General features: G+C 44.5%; 1 protein-coding gene across 21 annotated transcripts; it reads left to right on the top strand.

Moving 5' to 3' along the window:
- The first annotated feature begins 2,397 nt into the window (after positions 1-2,397).
- UPF3A (UPF3A regulator of nonsense mediated mRNA decay) lies at positions 2,398-24,519 on the top strand. Of its 21 annotated transcripts, none has more exons than XM_078070042.1 (12): positions 2,398-2,567; positions 3,330-3,436; positions 4,732-4,838; positions 8,930-9,028; positions 9,150-9,260; positions 10,996-11,031; positions 12,710-12,765; positions 12,856-13,014; positions 17,465-17,542; positions 18,440-18,597; positions 20,803-21,100; positions 23,398-24,519. In XM_078070042.1, exons 1-12 carry the CDS (start codon positions 2,439-2,441, stop codon positions 23,548-23,550), a joined length of 1,491 nt encoding a protein of 496 aa, XP_077926168.1. In that variant the 5' UTR covers positions 2,398-2,438; the 3' UTR covers positions 23,551-24,519. The 21 variants fall into 21 exon arrangements, 17 of the variants coding, with proteins under 17 accessions (XP_077926168.1, XP_077926167.1, XP_035950997.1 ...); XM_078070041.1 differs by having other exon boundaries at positions 2,398-2,645; positions 12,856-13,002; XM_036095104.2 differs by having other exon boundaries at positions 2,398-2,645.
- The last annotated feature ends 330 nt before the right edge of the window (positions 24,520-24,849 follow it).

Here is a 24,849-nt window from a genome sequence, read left to right as displayed (position 1 = left end):
GAAGCAGGCTTCCCGCCGAACAGGGAGCCCGACGCGGGGCTCGATCCCAGGACCCTGGGATCATGACCTGAGCCGAAGGCAGACGCTTAACGACTGAGCCACCCAGGCGCCCCTCCCTTTGGCATTTTTTGAAGGGTACTTGTACTTGTCTATCAGTGACAAACTCCCTTAACTTCTGTTTATTGGGGATGTCTTCATTTCTCCTTCCTTCTTGAAGAATGGTCTTGCCAGATACGAAATTTTTGGTTGACAGTATTTCTCATTCAGAGCTTTAAATATGTCATCTAATGGAGATAGGATTGTATAATTCATTTGTCAAAATCTTGTAAGCCCTCATCCTGACTTCAGCAGGTACAGTATCCTACTTTTTAATGGTTTCGGAGACATTTATTCAGAGCATGATTAACAAAGTATTGCACAGGAATGAATTTTCCGGGGGGTTTGGTTGGTTTAGTGGGTTGGTTAAGCGTCCAAGATCTCAGCTCAGGTCTTGACCTCAGGGTCATTAGTTCAGGCCCCATATTGGGCTGTACGCTGAGAGTGGAGCCCACTTAAAAAAAATTTTTTTTTCTGGCATCTGAAATGATCCTTTAAACACCAAAACTTTTATCTTCACCTAAAATGTATTTATTTGACAGAGAGAGACACAGCGAGAGAGGGAACACAAGCAGGGGGAGTGGGGAGAGAGAGAAGCAGGCTTCCCACCGAGCAGGAAGCCCATGTGGGACCCTGGGACCTTGACCTGAGCCAAAGGCAGACGCTTAAAGACTGAGCCACCCAGGTGCCCTCCAGGTCTTTGAAGTAAGGCTTTGTACATTTGAGGAATCTGAATGCAGCTATTGATGCTTCCAGGGCCCAGCATCCAGGCTGTTCTCTTTCAGCTTACCACAGTGAATGTTTAATGCAGTAATGCACTTGGACCATGAGTTACCTACTACTCTTTAGACTCAAATACTGAGGTTTTGAGTTTTCATCTTTATGTAATGGCTTTTCGGTCTCTTCTCTGTCAGGTATCACATGTACCTATTTTTATGCCTCCCCTCTTTAGCTAGGGCTAAGAAAATCAAATGACTGAACTCAAAATAGTAATTTTTAAAATAGATAAAAATGGGGCACCTGGGTGGCTCAGTTGGTTAAGCAACTGCCTTCGGCTCAGGTCATGATCCTGGAGTCCCAGGATCGAGTCCCGCATCAGGCTCCCTGCTCGGCAGGGAGTCTGCTTCTCCCTCTGACCCTCGCCCCTCTCATGCTCTCTCTCTTTCTCTCTCTCAAATAAATAAAATCTTAAAAAAATAAAATAAAATAGATAAAAATGAAGGTATTAATACTGTTTTCACATTTATTTTGCCTTCCAGACCAAAATATTTCTTCATGTAATTTCTTCATTGATCATGTGGTATGATTTTTTTAGGTTTCTCAAAGAGCAAACTCCTGATAAAAAGGAGCCATCACCGTATTGCCAGTGCTTTAAGAAATAAAAGGCAAATCCAAGCTGTTTTTCAGATCAGCAGCTAATGCCAATGTTTAGGCTTCAGAGAGTATCAAAGAAAGGTACTTCTATTACTTCCCAGTTTTGTACTCTTACAATGATAGTTTCCTAAAAAGGAATCCTTGCCAACTTTAAAGTGACCATACTGTCATTTTCAGAGGAATAGGGGTATTCTGGTCACCTGCTGCTTTAAACCACAGCCATTTACCAATTAGATGTGCTCCCAAGTAAAATGTGACCAGCATTTACCTCAGGACCACATTCATGTGCGGCAAAGTTACCTACTTTATTCACTCTGACGTTGAGAGATTATTTTGCCTTATTTTGTCTATAGTTCTGTGTATGTAAAACCAAACATTTTAACAGGCTTGGTGATGATGTCTAGGAAGCTAGATTTTGTGATGTACTTATTTTTTTATATAAAATCTTAAGCTATTTTATAAGTATATTTCATTCACTTTATCTTGAAATTTGTATTGTAAGATTTTTTTAATGTTCAAAATGTCATCAATCAAACCTGAATTCTAAAATTCTGTGATTTTTGTGAAACCATTTCTTAGAAACTTTGTTAATGACAGGAAGTAAAGAGGGGCACCAGGGTGGGGTGGCCCAGTCAGTTGCCTTCGGCTGGGGTCTTGATCTTGAGGTCCTGGGATCGAGTCCCCTGTTGGTCCCTAATTTCCCGCTGGCCGCCTACTGGGCGAGGCCTTTCCACCCCTCGCCGCCCCAAGACCCTCCCGAGACCCGGCTACCCGCGCCAGTCGCCCTTTGCCCACCCCGTGCACTCCCGGGCCGGAGGTCGGTCCGGGGCACGCCCCAGGCCCCGGAGGGCAGGCGGAAGGGGTGCTGGACGTGGAGCATCATGGGCCCGGGGGGAGGGGCGGTGGCCCAGTTCTCGCGACATTTCGGCCCGGGAGGGAGGCAGCAGCGACTCCGCGGTGGGTGCGAGATGCGCTCAGAGAAGGAGGGAGTGGGAGGCTCCGGGGTGGCCGTTGCTGCGCGGGACCCGAGCGGGAGAGAAAAGCTGTCGGCTGGGGAAGTCCAGTTCCGCCGGGAGTCGCCGCGGCGAGAACCAGAGGTGCCACCAACCTCGTCCTTCGGCTGTGGGGGCGGTACAGGCAAACCTCGCGAGGAGAAGAAGACGGTTCTGAGCAAGGTGGGGGGGGAAGGGCGGGGCAGACTAACCTCGCGAGAGGAGGAGGGTCTTCAACAGGGTGGGTCGAGGCGAGAACGGAGTGGTGCGTGCAAACCTCTCGAGATGAGGGATGGTCTTGGGCGAGGGGAGGCGGGGCCAAGGGTTGGCGTCATGCTGGAGGCGGAGGGGCGCTAAGGGTGGCGGGTGGGCGGGCGAGCCTCGCGAGAAGAGGGATGGTCCTGCGCAAAGGCGGGGCGGGCTCAGGGTTTGGGGTGGAGCGGACGGGGCGAGGCCGCGGGCGGCGTGTTCTGGGAGCGCGGGGCCGGGGCCGGCCGCTTCAGCACCGCTGACAGCGGCGAGGCGGGGCCGTTTCCCGCCCCGCCTGGAGCCTGTGGTGTTTCGGTCGGGGCTGAGCGCGGAGACGCTGCGATCCGCGGCGGGGTGCCGGTCCGGGGCGGCGGGCGCCCACCGCGGGCTTGTGAGGTTTGAGTTTTCCACTCGGGCACGGACAGTACGCGTCGTGCCCACAGTCGTCGGGGTTCCCGAGAAGGGAGCTGTGTTAGGCGCAGCCCCTTCTGACGGCCGTGCTGTGTCACCCGTGCATCGCGGGCGTTTCTGCGCTCCCTCTGAGCCTAAACACAGGCGGCGTTCAAGGGATGGAAGCGCTGGGGGGGACGCCAAGCCCACCGTCCGTCCTCTCCTCAGGTGGTGATCCGGCGGCTTCCTCCCAGCCTCACCAAGGAGCAGCTGGAGGAGCAGCTGCACCCGCTGCCCGCGCACGACTACTTTGAGTTCTTTACCGCCGACTTGAGGTGAGAAGCTGGGAGGCCTTGTCGCTCGCTGGGAGGTGGTTGTAGACCGCGGAAGCTGTCTCCGTCTCTTTCCCACACGGACCCAGAAATCAGCGCGCACCTTACTTGGACATGATCGTTAAATTCCTCTAAAAGAGATTTGAAATGTGCCGGTACTAGCACCCCCATCATCCAAAAAGACAAACTCCGGAGAAAGAAACCGTATCCAGCCCTCAGAAACCCTGTGCTTGCGTCCACCGCTACCACCCCCACCCACACCTACCAGCTGCTTGTCTCCTTCCCTTTCACCCCTGGGTAGAAGGGTGACTCCGAGGACACTTTAACACGTCCACATCTTCTCTTTGTGAACGAAGAGAAAGCAGACCTCAGGTTAGACCTTCCGCAGGGGACAGGTCAGCTACATTTTGTGATTTTCACTGTTTCTACTACACTCTTGATCATCATTGGTACCCTTGTTATCTTCAGTGTCGTGAGTTGGCATTTGTGGGAGCCCTATAAACTCTCCTTCTGAATAAATACTGTTTAAGTAACAACTTTCAGTCTATTCAAAGAAAAATATTTCTAACGGAAATATAGATTTGGTTTAAAAAAAGTAACAGGTGAATTTCAAATGACTAAAGTTTAAGAAAAGTGGTATAGTTAAAGGACAGGCCCTGGACTCAGAGTGATTCAGGTTGGAATCCCAGTCCCACTTTTTAACTAGCTGTACCTTTTGCACATACTGAATTTCTCTGAGCCTGTGTTCTCATCTGTGAAAGGGGGTTGGAAGTTCTGCCTATTAAGGAAGTTGGTAGTTTTGTGGTAGAGGAGAAGGGCTTAGTTCTTCTGTAGCCCCCATACCGTGTGCTGCAGTTAATATCCCTTAGAGTACGCAAAGGTGTTCTCTGAGTCAGTGAAGATTCTTTTGTGCAATATGATGTTTTCATTTATGAATCATGACTAGATTTTATTGGGTCATGATGTGTGATAAGGAATGACCTTTGAATAACCTTGCCTTTGGTTTTCAACTTTGGAAGACCAGTATTATAACCCTGTTTCTGTGTAGTAGAGAGACTGACCTTAGTGTCTTTCCCAAGTTATTAAAAAGATCTTGGGTAATGTTTTGTTTATTATGGGTTTTTTTTTTTTTGTTTTTTTTTTTTTTTGCTAAAGAATACCCAGATTGTTGTAATTAGCTGAGAGGTGTTCTTTGGCACATAGGTTTCAGTTTGTTGTATCTAGAAAAGAAAAAAAAGCAAAATTAAAGAAGTCTTGCATTTTTTACTAACCATTTTCACTGTTATCTCTTATTTCAGTCTTTATCCTCATCTTTATTCAAGAGCATACATTAATTTTAGAAATCCTGATGACATCCTTCTTTTTAGAGATCGTTTTGATGGCTATATCTTCATTGACAGTAAAGGTTGGATCATTGGCTTTTTAAACTATTATAATCTCAAAGTACGTTAATTAAGTTTTGCTGGAATGTTTGTAAATTATAATTAAGTTCTCAGATACCAATCTAAAATAATTTCATAAATTTCAATTGTGTTACTGTGGTTGTGTGCTTATGTTGAAAATTAAAATTATATATAAACCAAAGAATTCCATCAATTCTTTGTATCAGTGACAACCTATTTTTATATTATTGGAGTGAAGTTTTTAATATAAATGAGTTTTCTGATAATTGAACTTCCCTTTCTTATGTACCAAAACCAAATCACTTTACTTTTGTGCAATAGGAATTTTCTAAAATATATTATTCACTTATATCTATGTCTTTTTAAACAGTGTGCTCTTTATATTTTGGCTCAGGTCACGATCTCAGCATCGGCTCCTTCTTCACTCATTGGGGAGTCTGCTTAAGATTCTCTCTCTCTCCCTCTGCCCTTTGTCCCTCACTGAAATAAGTAAATAAATTAAGATTTTATTTATTTGACAGAGAGAGAAAGAGCACGAGCAGGGGAAGTGGCAGGCAGAGGGAGAGGGAGAAGCAGGCTCCCCACTGAGCAGAGAGCCCGATGGGGAACTCAATCCCAGGACCCTGGGATCATGACCTGAGCTGAAGGCAGAGGCTTAACCTACTGAGCCATCCAGCACCCCTAAATTAAGTAAATACATCTTGAAAAAAAAAATAAAAAAATAAGCATGTTAAACAGAGTACTCTTCATAATTATACCATTTTTGGACAGTGTCATGGGGGAGGGGATTGTAATAATGAACATAAGTTTCTGACTCTGTTGAACAGCATTGCCTGCTGAGACAGGGATATTTACCTCTACTGTAAATGGTTCCGATTCTCTGTACTTTTTGGATCTTGCCTTTGTCCTCCCTCCCGTCAGACTGTCAGCTGTTGTGTCCACTGCGATCAAGCTGGTACAACTGTAAGAGCATATTCTCTGAATACCCCTCACCAACCAACCTCCTCCCACTCCACTCCACTGCTGCTAAGTGTTTTCTTCTTCACTGAGAGCTAACAAAATATCCTTAAAGAGTGACTAGGCTGAGGCCAAGAGATTCTTTCCTGTGAGGAAAAGCAAATGTAATCTTGAACTATTTTTAAGATTTTATTTTTTTAAGAGAGAGCACACATGCGTGAGGGGAGGAGCAAAAAGGGAGGGAGAGGGACAAGCAGTGCAGAGGCCAACGCCTCAATCCCACGACCCTGAGATCATGACCTGAGCCCAAACCAGGAGTCAGATGCGTCAGATGCTCAACTGACTGAGCCACCCAGGCGTCCCTCATCTTAGTCTTTTCTGAGCATACAGTTCAGTAGTATTAAGTACATTCACACTGTTGTGCACCCCATCTCCAGAACTCTTTTCATCTTACAAAACTAAAACTCTGGACTCTTTTTTTTTTTTTTTTTTTTTTTAAAGATTTTATTTATTTATTTGAGAGAGAGAGAATGAGAGACAGAGAGCATGAGAGGGAGGAGGGTCAGAGGGAGAAGCAGACTCCCCGCCGAGCAGGGAGCCCGATGCGGGACTCGATCCTGGGACTCCAGGATCATGACCTGAGCCGAAGGCAGTCGCTTAACCAACTGAGCCACCCAGGCGCCCCAAAACTCTGGACTCTTTAAATAACTCCCCGCTTCTCCCTGACCCCTAGCTCCTGGCATTCACCTTTCTATTTTTTGTTTCTATGAATTTACTAGTCTAGATACCTCATATAAGTGGAATCATACAGTATTTCACATTGCATGGTGTCCTCAATGTTCACCCGTGCTGTAGCATGTCTCAGAATTTCCTTTTTAAGACTGAGTAATACGCTACTGTGTGTATATACCACATTTTGTTTATCCATTTACAAAGAGCTGGCTTGCTTCCAGCTCTTTGCTATTGTGAATAGTGCTGGTGTGAACATGGGTGTACAAGTATCTGAGACTCTGCTTTCAGTTTTTTTGGGTATAACCATAGCAGAATTGTTAGATCATATAGTAATTATATTTTTAATGTTTTGAGGAACTGCCATACTGTTTTCCGTAGAAGCTACTTCATTTTGTATCCCCGCCACCTGGGCATGAGGCCTCCCAATTTCTCCACATCCTCCCAACACTTGTCGTTTTCTGTTTCTTTGATAGCAGACATCCTAATGGGTATGAGGTAGTGTTTCGCTGTGATTTTGACTTATATTTCCCTAATGCTTAGTGATGTTAAGCATCTTTGTGTGCTTGTTGGCCATTTGTGTGTCTTTGGAGGAATGCCCATGTTTAAATTGAGTTGTTTTTTGTTAAGTTGTAGATTTTTTTATATATATATGTATATTATGGCTCTTAACCCCTCATCAGATGTATGATTTTTTCCCATTCCATAGGTAGCCTTTATATTCTGTTGATTGTATTCTGTGACACTCAGGTGTTTTTAATGTGATGTGGTCCAGTTTTTCTGTTTTTATTTTAGTTGCCTGTACTTTTGGTGTCACATCTAAGAAATCACTGCCAAATCCAATGTCAAGTTTTTCCTCCATGTTTTCTGCCAGAGTTTTATAGTTTTAGGTCTCATGTTTAGGTGTTTGATCCATTTTGAGTCAATTTTTGTCTGTGGTATCTGATAAGAGTCCAGCTTCATCCTTTTGCATGTGGATATCCAGTATTTCCAGCAGTATTTTTTTTTTTTTTTTTGAGGTTCTATTTATTTGAGAGAGAGAGAGCGAGAGAGAGCATGAGCAATGTGAAGGACAGAGGGAGGAGCAGACTCCCCACTGAGCAGGGAGCCTGATGTGGGGCTCGATCCCTGGACTCTGGGATCATGACCTGAGCTGAAGGCCAACACTTAACCAACTGAGCCACCCAGGCGCCCCTAGCAGTATTTGTTCAAGAAGACTGTCCTTTCCCCATTGAAAAGTCTTGGCACCCTCATGGAAAACCATCTGATCATGTATGTGATGGTTTATTTCTGGCTCTGTGTTCTAGTCCATCGGTCTGTGTTTCTTTTTTTGTGCCAGTACCATACTGTTTTGATTACCATCGCTTCATAAGAAGTTTTGAAATCAGGAAGTGTGTCAACTCCTACTTAGTAAGTATCTATGTACCAGGCATGTGGGTGCAGCAGTGAATCAGACATTGTTCCTGCCTGTCCAAAGCCCTGCTCTCCTCCTGGTTCTTGACTTTATTCCAGATAGTTAAAGTTAGCACAGAAATATTGTCCAGATAAATAAGAGTTGCAATATCATGGTCACCTGACCATTCCTGACAAGGCTAAAGGATTCAGTACCAACATGGAAGCGTTCCATCAGTTGATTAAGTAAATAGTGAACGTTTCTCAGTATGTTCCTGCCCCCCACTCCCACCCCCCCCACCCCGCACATAATGACCAAATCAGTTTCTCGTGGCTTTTGTTCTAAACTTTTCCGTTTGAAGCCAACCCTGTCTGAGTATTGTGCATGCCTTCTGAGGCCCCTCTTTTAGCCAAGTGTCTCTTCTAAACATACTAATTCCCTTGAACTCATATAACAGATTGATCATTGAAACAACCTTTTAAAATTTAAAAAAAGAAAAAATGTGACTAAGGAACCTATTTAAAGGTATTCCATGATAAACTCTTCAGTGAGGGAGAGAAGGGTTTATTGACATTTTAAGGTGTGTGTCTTGATGAATTTTGAATGCATTCAGTTATGTAGCCACTACTGCAACATGAGAAATCATTTTCTTTAATAAATAAGTGCTCGTCCTTTGTTCAGATCTGGAGTTTGACATGCTAAGTTTGCAGGTGCTTGAAAATAATAGTTTAAACGGTAATGTTATGGTCAATCTTTAAGAAACCTAGATCATGGGGCACTTCAGTTGGTTAAGCAACTCACTCTTGATTTTGGCTCAGGTCGTGATCTCAGGGTCACGGGATTGATCCCCGCTGGGGCTCTGCTGGGTGTGGAGCTTGCTTAAGACTCTCTCTCCCTCTCCCTCTGCCCCTCCCCCCCACAAAGAGAAAGAAAAAAAGAAAGCTAAATCATTATTTTCCAAAATGAATATAGTGGAATTTTAGAATGGTTTTTGCAATTTGTTTTCTGTTAAAGGCCTAGAATATCCTGCAGTGGTAGAGTTTGCCCCATTCCAGAAGATAGCCAAAAAGAAACTAAAGAAAAAAGATGCCAAAACTGGAAGCATTGAAGACGGTGAGTCCCTTTACAGAGGCTGGATTATGAAACTGCCAAATTAAATACACCGATCAAATATAATTCCTCTCCCATACGTGGGGAGGAGCATGTTTTTCTTTTTTTCTTTTTTAATTTACAGATCCAGAATATAAGAAGTTTTTGGAAACTTACTGTGTGGAGGAAGAGAAACCTAATGCCAATCCCGAAACTCTTCTGGGAGACATAGAGGCAAAGACAAGAGAACTTACTGGTCTGTTTGCTTATGTCTTCTCTTTACTTGATTGAGATATGTATTTGTTTCTTTTTTACGATTTTTTAAAAATTCACACTTGTGACAGGCTTAGCAGGGATGTAGAGTGTTTTCCAGTTGTAACAAAAATATGGCAACCTGGGAAAATATTTCTGAGGGAGAGCACCAGAGCTTTTGGTTACAGTTATTTGTTCACAGTAGCTGATTTAACGTGTAGCTCAAAGGATTTTTTTTTTTTTTTTTAAAGATTTTATTTATTTGACAGAGAGAGAGATAGCGAGAGCAGGAACACAAGCAGGGGGAGTGGGAGAGGGAGAAGCAGGCTTCCCGCCGAGCAGGGAGCCCGATGTGGGACTCGATCCCGGGACCCCGGGATCATGACTTGAGCCGAAGGCAGACGCTTAACGACTGAGCCACCCAGGCGCCCTCAAAGGATTTTTTAATCACTAAAGTAAATATTTATAAAGATGTGCTTAGCAAGCATGTGCTCGTTTTTGGTCTGCACACGTTGAGTGGGTACCGACTCAGCCTAGGTGTGTGGAGTGAGCATGAATGGGACACATGAGGCCTCTGCTGTCATGTATCTGTCCTGCTCGTGGGGAAGACTGTAGTAAACACCTGCAACAATAATCAGGCTTTAAGCCAGGGCATGTCTATGTGATCAGTGCCACAGTATGATGAAACAGTCCTGGGAGGGCAAGGCCTTCTGAGAGCAGGCGTGCTAAGACATGGAAGAAGAAGGGACTAGAGACAAGAGCTGGAAGCTGAGCTGTGGGCCTGTAGGAACAGGATGTATGCCTGTGTGGTTGGTACATGGTGGGCCCGGGGCAGAGTGGCTGGAGAGGCAGGTGCGTAAGAGGTTTGGAGTTTGTTCAAGAGAAAGCTGGAGACCGCTGAGGGAGTGATGTGGCCTGATTAGTTTTCCTCATCACTCCATGCACATTGCTCTGTACACGATGGATTGCTAGCTGCAGAGTCTGCATATGCTCTGGCAGATTGGGTGTGGGAAGAAAGGAAACAAAAAGAATCCAGGCCTCCAGGAGTTTGACTCAAACAGATCAATGAGTGGAGGCACCATTACTGACATGGGGCAGACTGGGGAAGAAACATTACTGGAAGCGAATTGAGATCCACTGTAGAACATGTTAAATTTAAGAAGAGCTAAAAAAGGAAGCAAGTTAGAAATTATTTGTAGGACTTGCCCCCTGCCCCCTTCCCTCTTTGCTGTGTAAATGCTCTTGTACTGGATAGCCACAGAAAAGGACCAGGGTCTTCCACTTGTGGGCAGTTTTGAGATAGTCCTTGGTGGCCAGACACACACCATCCAGCTGGCTCCAGCCACCCTCCCACACCAGAGGGACATCCTCTCCCATCCCAGCCCCTTGCCCGGTACCTGGTGCACAGTAGGTGCATTGTAGTGTTTTATGGAATGAGTAAGTGTGATTCACAATCTAGTAGCCCAGGATGAGGCTGTGGAGCTTTGTTTCTGTGATCCAGTTTCTGCCCATCTAAGTTTGGATCTTAATCCGGCAATTCAAAGCAAGCTGCCTTTTTCTTTTCTTAGATTCTGGCCTTTAGTGGATTCTATGATCTAGTCTGAGCAATGAGGGTTAAATGGAAATATTAATTCCCTCTATAGTTGCAGGTTAGTGCAGTGGCATAGCAGGGTCTGTAGAGCAGCCAGACCTGGGCTCAGCTTCCACCCCTGAGACTTAGCATCCCTGTTTCCTCCCAGGTGGTTGTGACAGTGCCCAGGACGCAGCAGCTGTCTGTAAGTGGTAACAGGCTGTTGGTTAAATTCGTGTTACATTACATGGCCATGCACCTTCTGTTTAACAAATAATACACTTTTATGGTTTGTAAAGCACTTTCTTTCTTTTTTTTTTTTTTTTAAAGATTTTATTTATTTGAGAGAGAGAGCACAAGCAGAGGGAGAGAGAGGGAGAAGCAGGCTCCCTGCTGAGCGAGGAGCCCGATGTGGGACTCGATCCCAGGACCCTGGGATCTTGACCCGGGCCGAAGGCAGCCACTTAACTGACTGAGCCACCCAGGCGTCCCTGTAAAGCACTTTCAAATACAGGGTCTCATTTACCTTTCACATTGATCCTTTGGGGTAACGAGGCAGGTATTTTGTTGGAGAAGAGAGAAGGTGGGTGGGGTCTTGTCAGCTCCTCCACCCACCCAGGGAGGTCTTGATCCTGCTCTTTGCTCACTAGTCCAAAACTCCCATGGTGCAGAGCAAGAGTCCTCCCTAATTTGAGGCAACTGCCTGTTATAGAGGGCATCAGCTGTGCTCATCCTGAGCCAGAGTTCATGATTAACATAGGAGCCACCCAGGGAGGGAATGGGCTCTTCTTGGCCCCTGCACCTGTGAGGAAATGAGCACATTTGCCCAGCCCTAAATCTGGGGCTGAGCTTTCCTGGCAGAAGCCATTTGACACATTATGTCGGGGTGTTCAGGAGTTCTTAATTCCAAATTAAGAATCCCTGCCAGGGGCTCTCTTCTAAAATTCCTGATTCTCAGAATTCGAGAAATGTCATGGCCAGTCTTCAAGTGCGTCCAGGGATTCTTCCTTCCCCCCATTTAATCTTAGGTTTTGAAAGAGCTGTGGAATAGATCCACACCATTTCCACTTTCCCCCCTGCATCGTCAGCCACTGACATGGGGAATACATATTTCTTAGAACCAGTCCCCCTGAGAGGCTGCCTTGAGGCCTGCCATATTTGGGCACCAAATTCCAGGTCGGATCAGACACTTCTGGGGCATGAAAGCTGAGGATTGAGTTTAAGTTTAAGAGAGGTTCATTCCTGGGTGGTTAGTGCTGCTTAGATGAAGTGCCCTGTGGGGTCATTGTCTAAACTTTTACATCTGGTTATTCTGGTTTGTGGAGTGTAGATGATAAGAAATTACAAGAATCTACATTGTTTAACATCATTGTCTAGAGAGCAGAAAAGGAAGAAATTTCCAGAATATGTGTTGAATCAAAGTGAATCTATAACAGTGTTACGTAATGTTTTAAAATACCTGCAAAAATGGGAAGATACTCACAACGTTCGGGAAGTCTAATGCGTTGTACTCACTTTTCTTTTTTGCTTTCATAGCTACTTTGTAATATGAAGACCCTTGAGAATCAGGAATTCACTGCCTACTGTTGGCAGAGTTGGCAGCGCCTCCAAATTACCTGACTTTATGGTGATGGAATAGGAACTCCCCACATACAATGTGTGCTCATCCAAGTTCTGTGTTTATTTATTTATAAGATTTTATTTTTAAGTAATCTCTACACCCAGCGTGGGGCTCGAATTTACAACCCCAAGATCAAGAGTTGCATGCTCTTCTGACTGTGCCAGCCAGATTATTTAAGATTAAATTGGAAACAAGTATTTAAAATGAAGGAAAGAAATCTTATTTTAGAGTTAAATACTACATTACAATTTTTGTGTTTTAGCTAGAAGAACCACACCTCTTTTGGAATATATTAGAAATAGAAAATTAGAGAAGCAGGTAGGTTTGCCCTTTTACCTGATGAGTATCCTTCCTGTCCCTCCCACGTCCACACAGATAATTTATACACATGCTTTTCCATGTCTCTAGAGGATTCGAGAAGAGAAGCGAGAAGAGCGAAGGAGGAGGGAGCTGGAGAAGAAGCGTTTACGGGAAGAAGAAAAGAGAAAGAAGAGAGAAGAGGAGAGGTGTAAGAGGAAAGAGGCAGACAGACAGAAGAGAGCTGCTGAGAGAGAAGTAAGGATTAAGGTAATTTTGAGGAGACAGTTCATGTCTTTTTTCCAAAGCTGGTTCTGCTATAGTCGTGCCTTTTACGTATTTAGCTCTTCCAACTTGTAAGGACATTTTTAGTTAGCCTAGTCTTTTGTTATTATGGTTCCATTTCTCTGCAGTGCAGCAGGGGTTCTCAAACTGTGTTCCCTGATCCCTGGGGGTTCCTTGGGCATACTGTGGGGGAGGGGGCCCAGCCTCCTGGGTGTGATGGCAGCACTTCACCCAGAGGAACCCCACACTACTTGTCACAGATTGGGCTTCTGCTTACATTTTCCTTTAGAGAAAAGACTCCCTGACTAAAATGTACACATTTAGAAATCAGTGGCTTGGTGTATACTGGCCTTTCTAGATGAAGGCTCACTCCTGGAACTGGGTTTTACCATTTTTTTTTTTTTTTTTACAGTAGCAGCAGTGGTTTCTAAATCTCTTGCCCAGTTTCTCCTTTGACTGATGTATTCATTTAGAAGGGTGGGTTAATGCACAGAAGGAGTTCTTCCCCGTGTAAAATAGGGTGCTCCAGTGTGAGTCAGTCCTTCCTTGTTAGTATCTGTTCGGATGACCTTATCAAACCTAGATTTCAACCTCATATGTATCTTCCCTCATTCCACGAAGGCTTTGAAGTACTTTTAGAGATTAATTGAAATTGTATCATAAAAAGAAAAAAGATCAGGACTTGGAGGAAGATAGAGTAGAAAGGGAGAGAATGGGGAAGAGGTCAGAGCCGCCATAATTGAGCCATAGATTAGTTTCTTTATATATATATATTTTTAATTTAAATTGAATTAATTAACATATAGTAAATTATTAGTTTCAGAGGTAGAGTTCAGTGACTCGTCAGTCTACGTAATACCCAATGCTCATTGCATCACGTGTCCTCCTTAATGCCCATCACCCAGCCACCCCATCCCCCCACCCCCCTCGCCTCCAGCAATTGTCAGTTTGTTTCCTGTGGTTAAGAGTCTCTTATGGTTTGTCTCCCTCTCTGATTTCATCTTTATTTTATTTTTCCCTCCCTTCCCCTATGATCCTCTGTTTTGTTTCTTAAATTCCACATATCAGTGAGATCATGTGATAATTGCCTTTCTCTGATTGACTTATTTCGCTTAGCATAATACTCTCTAGTTCCATCCACGTTGTTGCAGATGGCAAGATTTCGTTCTTTTTGATGGCTGCGTAATATTCTATTGTGTATACATACCACATCTTTATCCATCATAGATTAGTTTCTGATATGCTTGATCAGAAACATAGTTTCATTATCCATGAGGAGAAAACATTGCATTTCTTCAAGGGAGGCAAAGCTTTTTCTAGGCCTTTACTTCTAAATCAGTTTCTCCTTATAGGTGGTCACATGGGGCTCACTAGCTGGAGGGAACAATTTCTTAACAAAATTCCTATGAAAACACACTACTGTGTGTATCCATCAGGCCTGGCTGGGTTTGCTGCAGTAACAGATAGCCTCACACCTCACCGGTTCACATAACTAGAGTCTGTTGTTGGTATTCCATGGCCATTGTACGCTGCTCACCATTGCCATCCAGTGACCCATTGATGGAGGCTTCACCTTGGCATTTGCTTCCTCATTCCTTATGATGGGGAGGGGAATGTGTGATACAGAAGATTGCATGCTGGTTCTTTTTTTTTTTTTTTTTAAAGATTTTATTTATTTATTTGACAGAGACATAGCGAGAGAGGGAACACAAGCAGGGGGAGTGGGAGAGGGAGAAGCAGGCTCCCCGCGGAGCAGGGAGCCCGATGCGGGGCTCGATCCCAGGACCCTGAGATCATGACCTGAGCCGAAGGCAGACGCTTAACGACTGAGCCACCCAGGCGCCCTGCATGCTGGTTCTTAAACCACATGGAAGAGACACAGCCCTTCTGCCCACATTGCACTGGCCAGAGCAAGCCACATGGTGGCACCTAATCTCAGATGTGGGTCATATTCAAGAAGTGCCAGGAAGAGAACCAGAAATGTCTCTCTTTAGGTTTAAAGACATTGTTGAAAACCTTATCTTGATAAAAGGTGTGGGGCAGGTCACATTCCTTGAGCACATTTGCTGTGAAGACCAAATCTAGATGTTCAAGATGAGTAGGGAACTGATTGTCCCACAGAAAGTATCTTAGAATCTGATGATAACGTTGATGAGATTGAGGAACCCAACCAAGACTATCAAAGATGGTCTGTCCCCTGTCAGCAAGGACATGGCAAAACCAGGGTATTTCTAGGGGAAATAACTGAGGGCATGTTTTCCGTTTGTCCATGTAGTTTAGTGAACACACAACTCTCCCAAGAAAATTGTAGCAGATTTACTTCCTATAACAAACCTGACATCTCCAGCGGCATAAATTAACAGCCCTCGAAAGGTAACTGATAATGAAACCTTAATATTGTAGGGAAACCTTAAACATGAATTGTGGTAGAAATTCAGCTGTCATTGCCGGGCTCAGAGTAGGTGTTTGCATTTAATGCAAATTTTATGGTCACAGATGGAAATATTGCCTAATCTTCTCATTGATCTTTCTAAACACATAATAGCCAGCTTACTGCCTAATCTTTACATTCTCAAAAGCGCTTTTTTCAGTAGCTTGAGAGTTTTTCAGGAATAATGTTTGAAACCTGTAGCTTACAATTTCAATTATAATTTTAAGTAAGACTTAAAGTATTTGGAGTATAGCATTTCACTTTTACATTTTAAATTATGAAATTAGAGTCCAAAATAAACCAAAGAAATAAAAACAAAATTAAGTCAGTAAAAATAAATGTATGCTCTTTCATATAGAAAAGAAGTCAAAACATAAAGGAAGAGAAAGGGTATTCCTTTTTTTTTTTTTTTTTAGATTTTATTTGAGAGAGAATGAGAGACAGAGAGCATGAGAAGCAGACTCCCTGCTGAGCAGGGAACCTGATGCGGGACTCGATCTCGGGACTCCATGATCATGACCTGAGCTGAAGGCAGTCGCTTAACCAACTGAGCCACCCAGGCACCCTGAGAAAGGGTATTCTTATCCAAATCTGGTAACACAGGATCTTGGTTGCAGAGTAGACCCCTATGACATGGGTAATCAGCAGCTTCTGCCCTTACGAGTGTCTGGTGTCCTGACCTGAGGACACACACCCCAGCCCAAGGTTTGCCCTAAGTGAGCATCTGGCCTCATTTTAGGGATGTCTGATTTATAAATCATTTGGAGGGGTGCCTGGGTGGCCATCTTTGGAGTTAGTCATTACTCTCACCATCTCTGTCATCTCGACTCCAGCCTGATATTTCTCTTCTTTTGGTCCAGACCCTCAAATTTTAAAGGTAGCTTCAAGTTAAGGAAAGGTCATTTTTCCACAGTTCAGTTCTCTGAAAAACTTCCATCTCCCACTGAAAGTCATAGTCCAGGAGTGAAGCAATCACATGCTAGAACTTCAGGGCCAATTGGAAAGTCACCATGAACACTCGCATTGGTCGATCTTATTTATCACAAGCCTGAAAATGCACAGTCCTGGAAAAGGTGGCCTCTCTGTGCACACACGTAATTTTTAAAAAGGAGAGGGCAATATGAAGGGGGCTGAGGTTTGATCACCAAAAATCAGCACAATGAAAACAAGTGATAATGAATAATGGGTACTAGAATTCAAATTACCAGATGTTTTAAAGAGATGGGGTGCCAGTTTTCAATTCCGTTTGAACACCACATTACAAAAGAACTATTTTTAAAAATAAAAAAGGATTGAGGGTAAAGACACAGACACCCAGTCTGTGTTGGAGGTTTGGAGAAGTGGTGTTGGAAAGGACACCACACATTTGGTTTCAGAAGTATTGCAAGTAAAAACAGTTCAGAGGTGCACAAAATTATTTGTTGGATGGACGGGTGGAAACACAAACTATTATACTTCCCTGTGGTTTACTTTTATTACCAGCATATATTACCTTTTTAATTAAAAAATATGTTGGGACACCTGGGTGGCTCAGTTGGTTGAGTGTCTGCCTTTGGCTCAGGTCACGTTCCCAGGGTCCTAGAACGAGCCCCAAGTACCTGCTCCCTGCTCAACGGGGAGCCTGCTTCTCCCTCTGTCTCTGCCTGCCACCCCCCCTCCTTGTATGTGTGCTCTCTGTCAAATAAATAAATAAGACCTTAAAACATAAATGTCAATAGATATCTGAAAGGAATTGTTTAAATTCACAGACTCCACAGGCAGAATAAGAGTATGTAAGGTAACATAGTGCACACCTGTGATGAGAAGCAACTTTTCATACTCAGTCTTATATTTTATCTGTTTCATTCTTAAATTAACTCACATAGTTGAAATTTATCTGTGTATAATTTTGCTATAGTACAATTTAAAATTTGTTCACTTTTATAAGTTAGAAAAAATTCTCAGAAGTATACCTTCTACTTTTGTTTTATAAACTGACTTACCTGTGGCACTTGAATTTCAAAGAGTAAACTATGCAGAGAATGGCAGCGGGGAAGGCCCAAATTTGAAGACAGCAACTTGCTCAGGTTGATTCAAGAAAGAGTAAGATGTGTTTTCAAAAAGTTTATTCTAAAAGTCATCAATATAAAGCAACATTTTATTTTATTTATTTTGTTTTTTTTAAAGATTTTATTTATTTATTTGATAGAGAGAGACACAGCAAGAGAAGGCACACAAGCAGGGGGAGTGGGAGAGGGAGAAGCAGGCTTCCCGCAGAGCAGGGAGCCCGATGGAGGGCTCGATCCCAGGACCCTGGGACCATGACCTGAACTGAAGGCAGATGCCTAACGACTGAGCTACCCAGGCGCCCCATAAAGCAACATTTTAAACAATATATTTTTACATTATTACAAAAGCAGTACTTGTTCATTTTAGAGAAAACTAGAACTTGGTGACAAAAGGAAAGAAGATCATTTCAGTTCCACCACCTGAAAATCATCACTATTAACAGTGTCGCCAGTCTTTTCTCTGTGTGTAAACATATAAATAGAGACCAGGTCATTTATTCGTCAATAAGAACATTTCATCAGGGGTGCCTGGGTGGCTCAGTCGTTAAGCATCTGCCTTCAGCTCAGGTCATGATCCCAGGGTCCTGGGATCGAGCCCCGCATCCGGCTCTCTGCTCAGTGGGGAGCCTGCTTCTCCCTCTCCCACTACCCCTGCTTGTGTTCCTTCTCTCACTTTGTCTCTCTCTGGAAAAAAAAAAAAAATCTCATCACATCAACTGTTCTAAATTGTTGTTCATAACTATCGTCTTTCATGGACTGAACGTTCCCCTCGGTATTTAACCAAAAACCTGGTTGCTGCACCTTTAGCTTACATTTTTTGCTATCCAAACATTTGTGCTCAGTGTTGTTTTATATTTTTAACTTATTATTAAACAACTACATTTATAAAATCCTCCAAAAGTGATATTTTACTGATATTATAATTTCTTAGCTTCTTAAGAAACCAGAAAAGGGGGAGGAACCAACTGAGAAGCCAAAAGAAATAGGAGAGGAAGTGGATATTGGAGATGGAAAACGGGAGCCCTGTGCTAGCTGTGCTGTCCTGAAGCCCACGCCCTTGGAGGGCTTGCTGGAGGAGCCCAGGGAAAAGTAAGCCCACACTTTTGTTGCTTTGACCACATGAAGGATCACAGAAGTGGCGCGAGCCAAGCTACTCATGCTGTTTGACAAAGTCCAAGTATGGGGGACGATCCTGAAAACAGGAGACTCCACAGCTGGCTCCTGCTCTTCTCTCTCATTTTGTTTATGGCCATCTTTATAATTGGAATATTTTTGGGGTTTCATGATAAAGTGACTACTCACCTTAGTTACGCCTATCTAAGCAATCATAATGAAACTAATTCCACGAAGAATTAGTTTCTATAGAACAAAATAACAAGACGGTCACGCTCTGTCTAGCACCTTTCTCTTTGCGTACTGTTTTTAGTTTTAGCGAAAGCCAATAAGCAGAAATCAATAAAGGTCATGTTAATCATTACAAAGGGAAAATGAAAGAAGGCTATGGCTGTAATCCAGAAAATGATCTAAGATTTGGAAAAACAAAAATATCCTAACATATAAATAAAGTTCCTCCGAGGCTGTCAGGAGGAGATGCTTGCAACCTGATCCTGTGTCTGTGTCTCCTCATTCGCCGACGCCGTCCTTTCCTACGAGAGACCCACCCCGGCTGGAGCTGGACTCTGGCACAGAAGGATCTATCAGTACTAGTTAGTGCTTGTATTTCATACTGCTGGTGGAAATCAGGGATTTTACCATGATATGCTTGTCCACATCTTTATTTTCTACTTGGTCATGCTGGGAACTTAGCTCCTTTCATCTGAATCCTCCAGTCTGTCTTCCAACCAGGGACATGTGCTTCTGCTGGTTCCTTAGCTATGCTTGTCCTGGCCTCTTCCTTTGGATTCCTGTTATCGCCCTTTAGGTCTTCAGGATCTCCTTCGCAGTCTCTTGTCCAAGTGCTAGGCTTCCTTTGTTGGCGTTATCCCTGTGGCCCTTCCGTGGAATTTGACCAGCAGCTGCGGATCCTGGTGTTCCACTAGCCCTGCCTGTTTCAGGCTAGGGGTCCTTGAGCATGTACTTCTCTGCCTGCTTGTGACATGCTGCTTATGAAAGGAGCTCAAGCAGGGCTTCTGTGGGAATGGGACAGACACGGTCTCTGCACAGGGGCCAGAGAGACCCGCCAGAACCTTGTCAGGCGGGAGCCCCTCCCTCCTGCCCCTGAGCTTCGTCAAGGTTTGGTCATCTCCACACAGTCGGTGGGGAGTATCTAGGCTTCTTGTTCCCCTGGCCCAGGGCTCCTGCCCATGCACTGCATCAGGACACCCCTGGAGCTTCCTGGAGCCCGGGGCTGCTCTGCTTCTGAGGTGTCTGGAAGTGAATTTACGTTTGCAGGCAAGATGGCAGGGTCATGGGATTAAGCTGCTGTTTGCCCAGAAACAGCAATCTGAATGACTTCTTCCACACAGAGTTGTGATTAAAAAAAAAAAAAAAAGTTTCCCTCTTTTTTGGGGTTCTGGTTTATTGGTTTGTTTATAAAATTAATTTATGCATGATTATGAAATCTATGATCTGTTAGCACTGTGGTTTCTGTTAGAGGTATTTGTATTATTGCTTATGATACGACAGTGCCTTTTGTCATGTTTCTGGCATGAATTCACACTTTGCTTATAGATCTTTTTCTCCCCACCAGTCCTGCTGCTTCTGTTTTGTGGGAAACCACAGACAGCATGTGAGGACTTTTACATGTGGGTTGTGAAGGAAAAGACTTTAAGAACCAAAGGAGCTAAGCAGCCATGTATTTATTTATTATGCATTTATCAGTTTAATATATGTATGAAAATTATACAAATAAAAATTATACTATAAAAATTTCAGTTAATTTTAGCTACACTTGAAGCAGAAACTAAGCCATCAGTATCAGCTCTGTGTCATGATGGACATGGACCTGGGCCACTAGGAAAGTCACATGAGCACTTTGGTCTCCTGTACTTTATCTGTAAAGGGGGGAGTTATTATTTGCTTTGGGGGGTTACTGAGATTTAGAAAACTAAGTATATATGCTTGTGATGTATGTCATTCAGGTTTGGCAGTAGATACTGTCGTTACTGTTGTCGATTCATCTTTCAACATGTTTTCTTGAATGCCTGTGCTGTGCCCATTACGTGCGTGCCTGCAGTGCGCTGATGAGCAGACTGAGGTATTCCCTGCGTCTCTGGAACTTGCAGTCTGGATGGGAAGATAGGTGCTTGACAAGCAGTATACCTAAGGTTACTGAGAATTTGTACTGAATCACAGGTCGCAGAATGACAGTGATAAAGAGAAAAGGGAGATGGAGAGAAGATTTCGAGAAAAAGAGCCTGAAACACAAAGATGCCACGTGGATGACAGCAGAAAGCACAGAGCTCACTGTGAGTTTGACAAGTTTTCAAGGAGAAAAGAAGAAGAGCTGAAATGGGGGAAAGGAGTCCCCTCAGACAGAGGGAAGAAGGGGAGCCAGGACAGTGGCATCCCTGTGGAGGCAGCAGAGTGGCCTGGGAGAGAGCACAGGAGTGAAGGCGGCCCAGCACCCAAAGCGGAGCGCCCAGGAAACAAGGTTCTTCATTCATTCATTCATCAACCCTAAAAGTATAAACTACAGCTCTGCAGGCTTATACCTGCTTTGCCAAACAGAAGTTACTTTGTTTAGCCAAAACAGAGAAATCCACATTAGGTGTCTTGATATTTCGGATCACACACTCTGACAGTGGGAAGTCCACCCCCACTGGTCCTGCACTCTTAGGGAGGCACTGCCCGAGAGCTTGCATTTCATGATACTCTGTGGAGCTTTTCTTACATTACTAATAACATACTGATTATTAGGAGATAGTCAAATGGCTCATAAATACCTGTCAGATCTGCACAGTCGACACAGGGTTGGAATTGCCCATTTAGACCAACAAATGGCTTTTTTTTTTTTTCCCCAAGAGTTTGATGTTAATTTTTATTCAGATCACTGTGTTGCAGAGAAGCAGTATTAATGGGGTCCCGTCCCTTCCAGGGCCAGGCCCCGGCCCCATGGTGCCAGCCAGCCCCCCACCGCCCGGCCACCCGATGACCGAGGGGACCAAGGCTCCCCGGGCTGCAGTCCACACCGTCCTGCCACCCCATCCCTGACCTCAGCAGACACACTGTCCTCTGTCTGCTTGATTTTGTCATTTCAGGGGTGCTTTAGAAGTGGAAGCACACAGTGTGTGACCCGAGATTGGCTTTCTCGCTCAGCAGAATTCCCTTCAGATCCACCCAAGGTGTTGCTGGTATCAGTGATGTGAATTTTTAAAACGTTTCCAGTAAAGGCAAGGCAGAGCTACCGGCAAGAGGGGAGCCTTCTCATCTGTAGCCTTGACTAACCCCGTCTGTGTTACTCAGAGGTTTCTGTAGTTACCTTCACCTCAGGTACAGCAGGCACGGCCACGGGTCTTCTTGGTGGGGGTTGTTTCATGAACACTTGTGTTTCAGCTGCCTTCTGATGTAGCGACAGTGAGTGATGTGTATTTACACAGCTTTAGGTGTTGGGACTCCTCTCAATTAACTGTGACGCTCTGGGGGTAATGAGGTGCCTTGTGCGTAACGGCGCCTTTTGTATGAGGCCTGGCTGGTTACCGTGTCCTTACACCGTCTGTGCACACCAGTGTTGCCCTGGTGAAAAGCAGGACCGTGCGTGTTGGCCTCAGGCAGGAAGTGGCATGGGAGCCCTGCACCTCTGTGTGCACAGGGATTCAGACCCACAGTGCCTGCCCAGCCCTTTCCCACTCTCTTCACTGGCCAGGCTTCCGCTAAGGAAGAGGCATGCCAATAAATGCCCTGGTGGTGACTGTGGGGCCTGGGAGTGGGTAAAGGTGAGTTGGTGAGCCCTGCAGAAACATACCGTGCGGGGTGTGCCAGGGCCCCCAGGTGGCCAAGGAAGGGGTGCAGGTGCAGGAGGCTCGCCTGAGCCAGGGGTTGGTTGGTCCCCTCTCCTTCAGGGCAGAGCTGGCTGGCTTCCCACTGTTGCTCCTGGTCCTTAACCTTCAGAATCCCTTGTTCCTTCACTGGCCTCACCATCCTAGTGTCCTTAAGTAGTTCAGTAGTATTTTACACACTTTATTCAAGCATTGTTGCGTTCTTCCACCTCTGAGAGTTTAATCAGATGAAGGGGACAGTTCAGGAATAACCCACGTGGAAAGTGCTCATTACAGATCTTCTTCTTATTATTTTTTTTATTTTTTAAAGATTTTTTATTTATTTATTTGACAGAGAGAGACACAGCGAGAGAGGGAACACAAGCAGGGGGAGTGGGAGAGGGAGAAGCAGGCTTCCCGCAGAGCAGGGAGCCCGATGCGGGGCTCGATCCCAGGACCCTGGGATTATGACCTGAGCCGAAGGCAGACGCTTAATGACTGAGCCACCCAGGCGCCCCTCATTACAGATCTTATTAACTATTTGGTTCATGACCCTAAAAAGCCACCTCTGAGGGGCTATGCCTTGCTTTGTCTTAGGCTGCGTGTTTACCCTACCTGGTGAGTTGGAGGGGCTGAGATGTAAGTCTTCATCTCTCCACCTGGGAGGGGAATGCCGTGGTTCTACTGGCTCTGGGGGTGTTCTGGGTTTGAGCGTAACATTTTCCCAGATACTAATTTTACCTTCTTTCAAAGTTATTTTAAATGTTAACTGTCTTCCTTTTCATGGCTTTTTTTTTTTTTTTTTGGCCTCAAAATGCCTGGTTTCTGTGATAGTGCTGAAAAAGGCAGATTTTTAGCTGTAAGACTAATTTGCTTTAGATAATGAGGATCATCAGACTCTGGAAGTAGAGACTTTTGCTCCCTCCTGTATTGCCAGCCTTTGGAAGGGTAACCCACCCCTCTGTCCCGGCAGGATCGGCCGGCCTTGCAGCTGTACCAGCCAGGAGCTCGCATCCGAGCACGAGAAACTGCTGGGGGGATCTCTGTGGAGGGCCGTGATGGAAGCAGGGGTGAGGCTGAAGATTCGGGACGGTCCGGTTCCCAGCAGAGTGAAGAGGCAGGGTGAGTCAGCGTGCACGTTTGACGGGAAGCTCCCATTCAGCATTTTGTGGGTTAGAGAGGGTGTTCCAGAAATGTATCAATTAGCCTAGAGTATAGGTGCATTTACTCCTTTTAAAGAAATCAGAAACTAGAAATATACGTGTGTCATAGAAACATCTAGAAACCATTCTTAAGAAGCAGCCTGTTAAAAAATTGAAAAGTTGTCATAGATTTTACTGTTTTTAGTATAAACTAGTATATACTGTTTAGCCAAAACAGAACAAGTAATCTCTTTGAAAAGTAGAAACATATGATAAAAACAGGGAAGAAAATTAGTATTATACCAGTGTGGACTCTGAAGCACTTTGAAACATGTTGTAGGAATAACCTGTACTTTGAGTTCTACACATCTGTGAGTAAGTGATCTTTCGGGATTTGCATCACGCGTGTGTATGAGCTGTAGTTTAAAAAAGGGAAGGGAGCAGCTCTCACGCCATTATAAGCTGGTGATCCAGACACCTGTGCTATCGTGAGCGTTCTGACGTCTCTGTGCTGTAGCTGCGAGGACAGGAGCCTTACCACTATGGGAAGTTTTACAGCTTTAAGTATTGCCCCTTCAGCAATTTGGCCACTGACTTTTTTCACAGTCTTTTGATGGATGTGCTGCTCATGGTGTATAACCACTGTTATGTAAGGGCTGCTGAGATAACATAAGGGCATTATTTGGGGACAGGGATAACAGGTACAGCATCTGGGGTTTTCCTTTTTGCATTCTGAGGCAGTTTTATTTTTAAAGGACTTAATGGAGCATTCTGTAATTATGCATTCACAGTATTTTTTAATGTTAGTGAAATTGTTAAACATTAATGTATTTTTGGCACTATGCTTTGGACCACATATTAAATAATTTTAGTTGCTGTGGATTTGAAGTCCAGGTTATGGTACTTTTCCTATATCAAATTTTACATAATAAAATACTGCTTTTCAAAATGTAGCTTTAATTACCTGAGTATTTTATTGATTATTCCTTACTAAATATGAAATGTTTATCAAAAAAACTGTGAATTTGGGGCACCTGGGTGGCTCATTCAGTTAAGTGTCTGTCTGCTCAGATCATGATCTTGGGGTCCTGGGATTGAGCCCCACATCGGGCTCCCTGGTCAGCGGGGAGGCTGTTTCTCTGTCCTCCCACCCTGCTTGTGCTCTCTCTCCCTATCTATGTCTCTCTTGGGAGGGGGCAAGATGGCAGAAGAGTAGGGGACTCTGATTCAACCAGTCCGCTGAATTTAGCTGGATATCTACCAGACCATTCTGAACACCCACG

The sequence above is a fragment of the Halichoerus grypus genome, chromosome 4, assembly GCF_964656455.1.
Source record: "Halichoerus grypus chromosome 4, mHalGry1.hap1.1, whole genome shotgun sequence".
NCBI lineage: Eukaryota > Metazoa > Chordata > Mammalia > Carnivora > Phocidae > Halichoerus > Halichoerus grypus.
Note: the sequence above shows the minus strand (reverse complement) of the source record. Positions and strands in the feature narration are given on the sequence as shown.

Bases quoted from the DNA above. Each gene is read 5' to 3' on its own strand.
- UPF3A (XM_036095104.2), top strand. From the start codon at position 2,439: ATGCGCTCAGAGAAGGAGGGAGTGGGAGGCTCCGGGGTGGCCGTTGCT. The intron at 3,437-4,731 runs GTGAGAAGCTGG...CTCTTATTTCAG, and splicing joins TTCTTTACCGCCGACTTGAG to TCTTTATCCTCATCTTTATT. The intron at 13,015-17,464 runs GTAATTTTGAGG...TGAATTTCAAAG, and splicing joins AGAGAGAAGTAAGGATTAAG to AGTAAACTATGCAGAGAATG.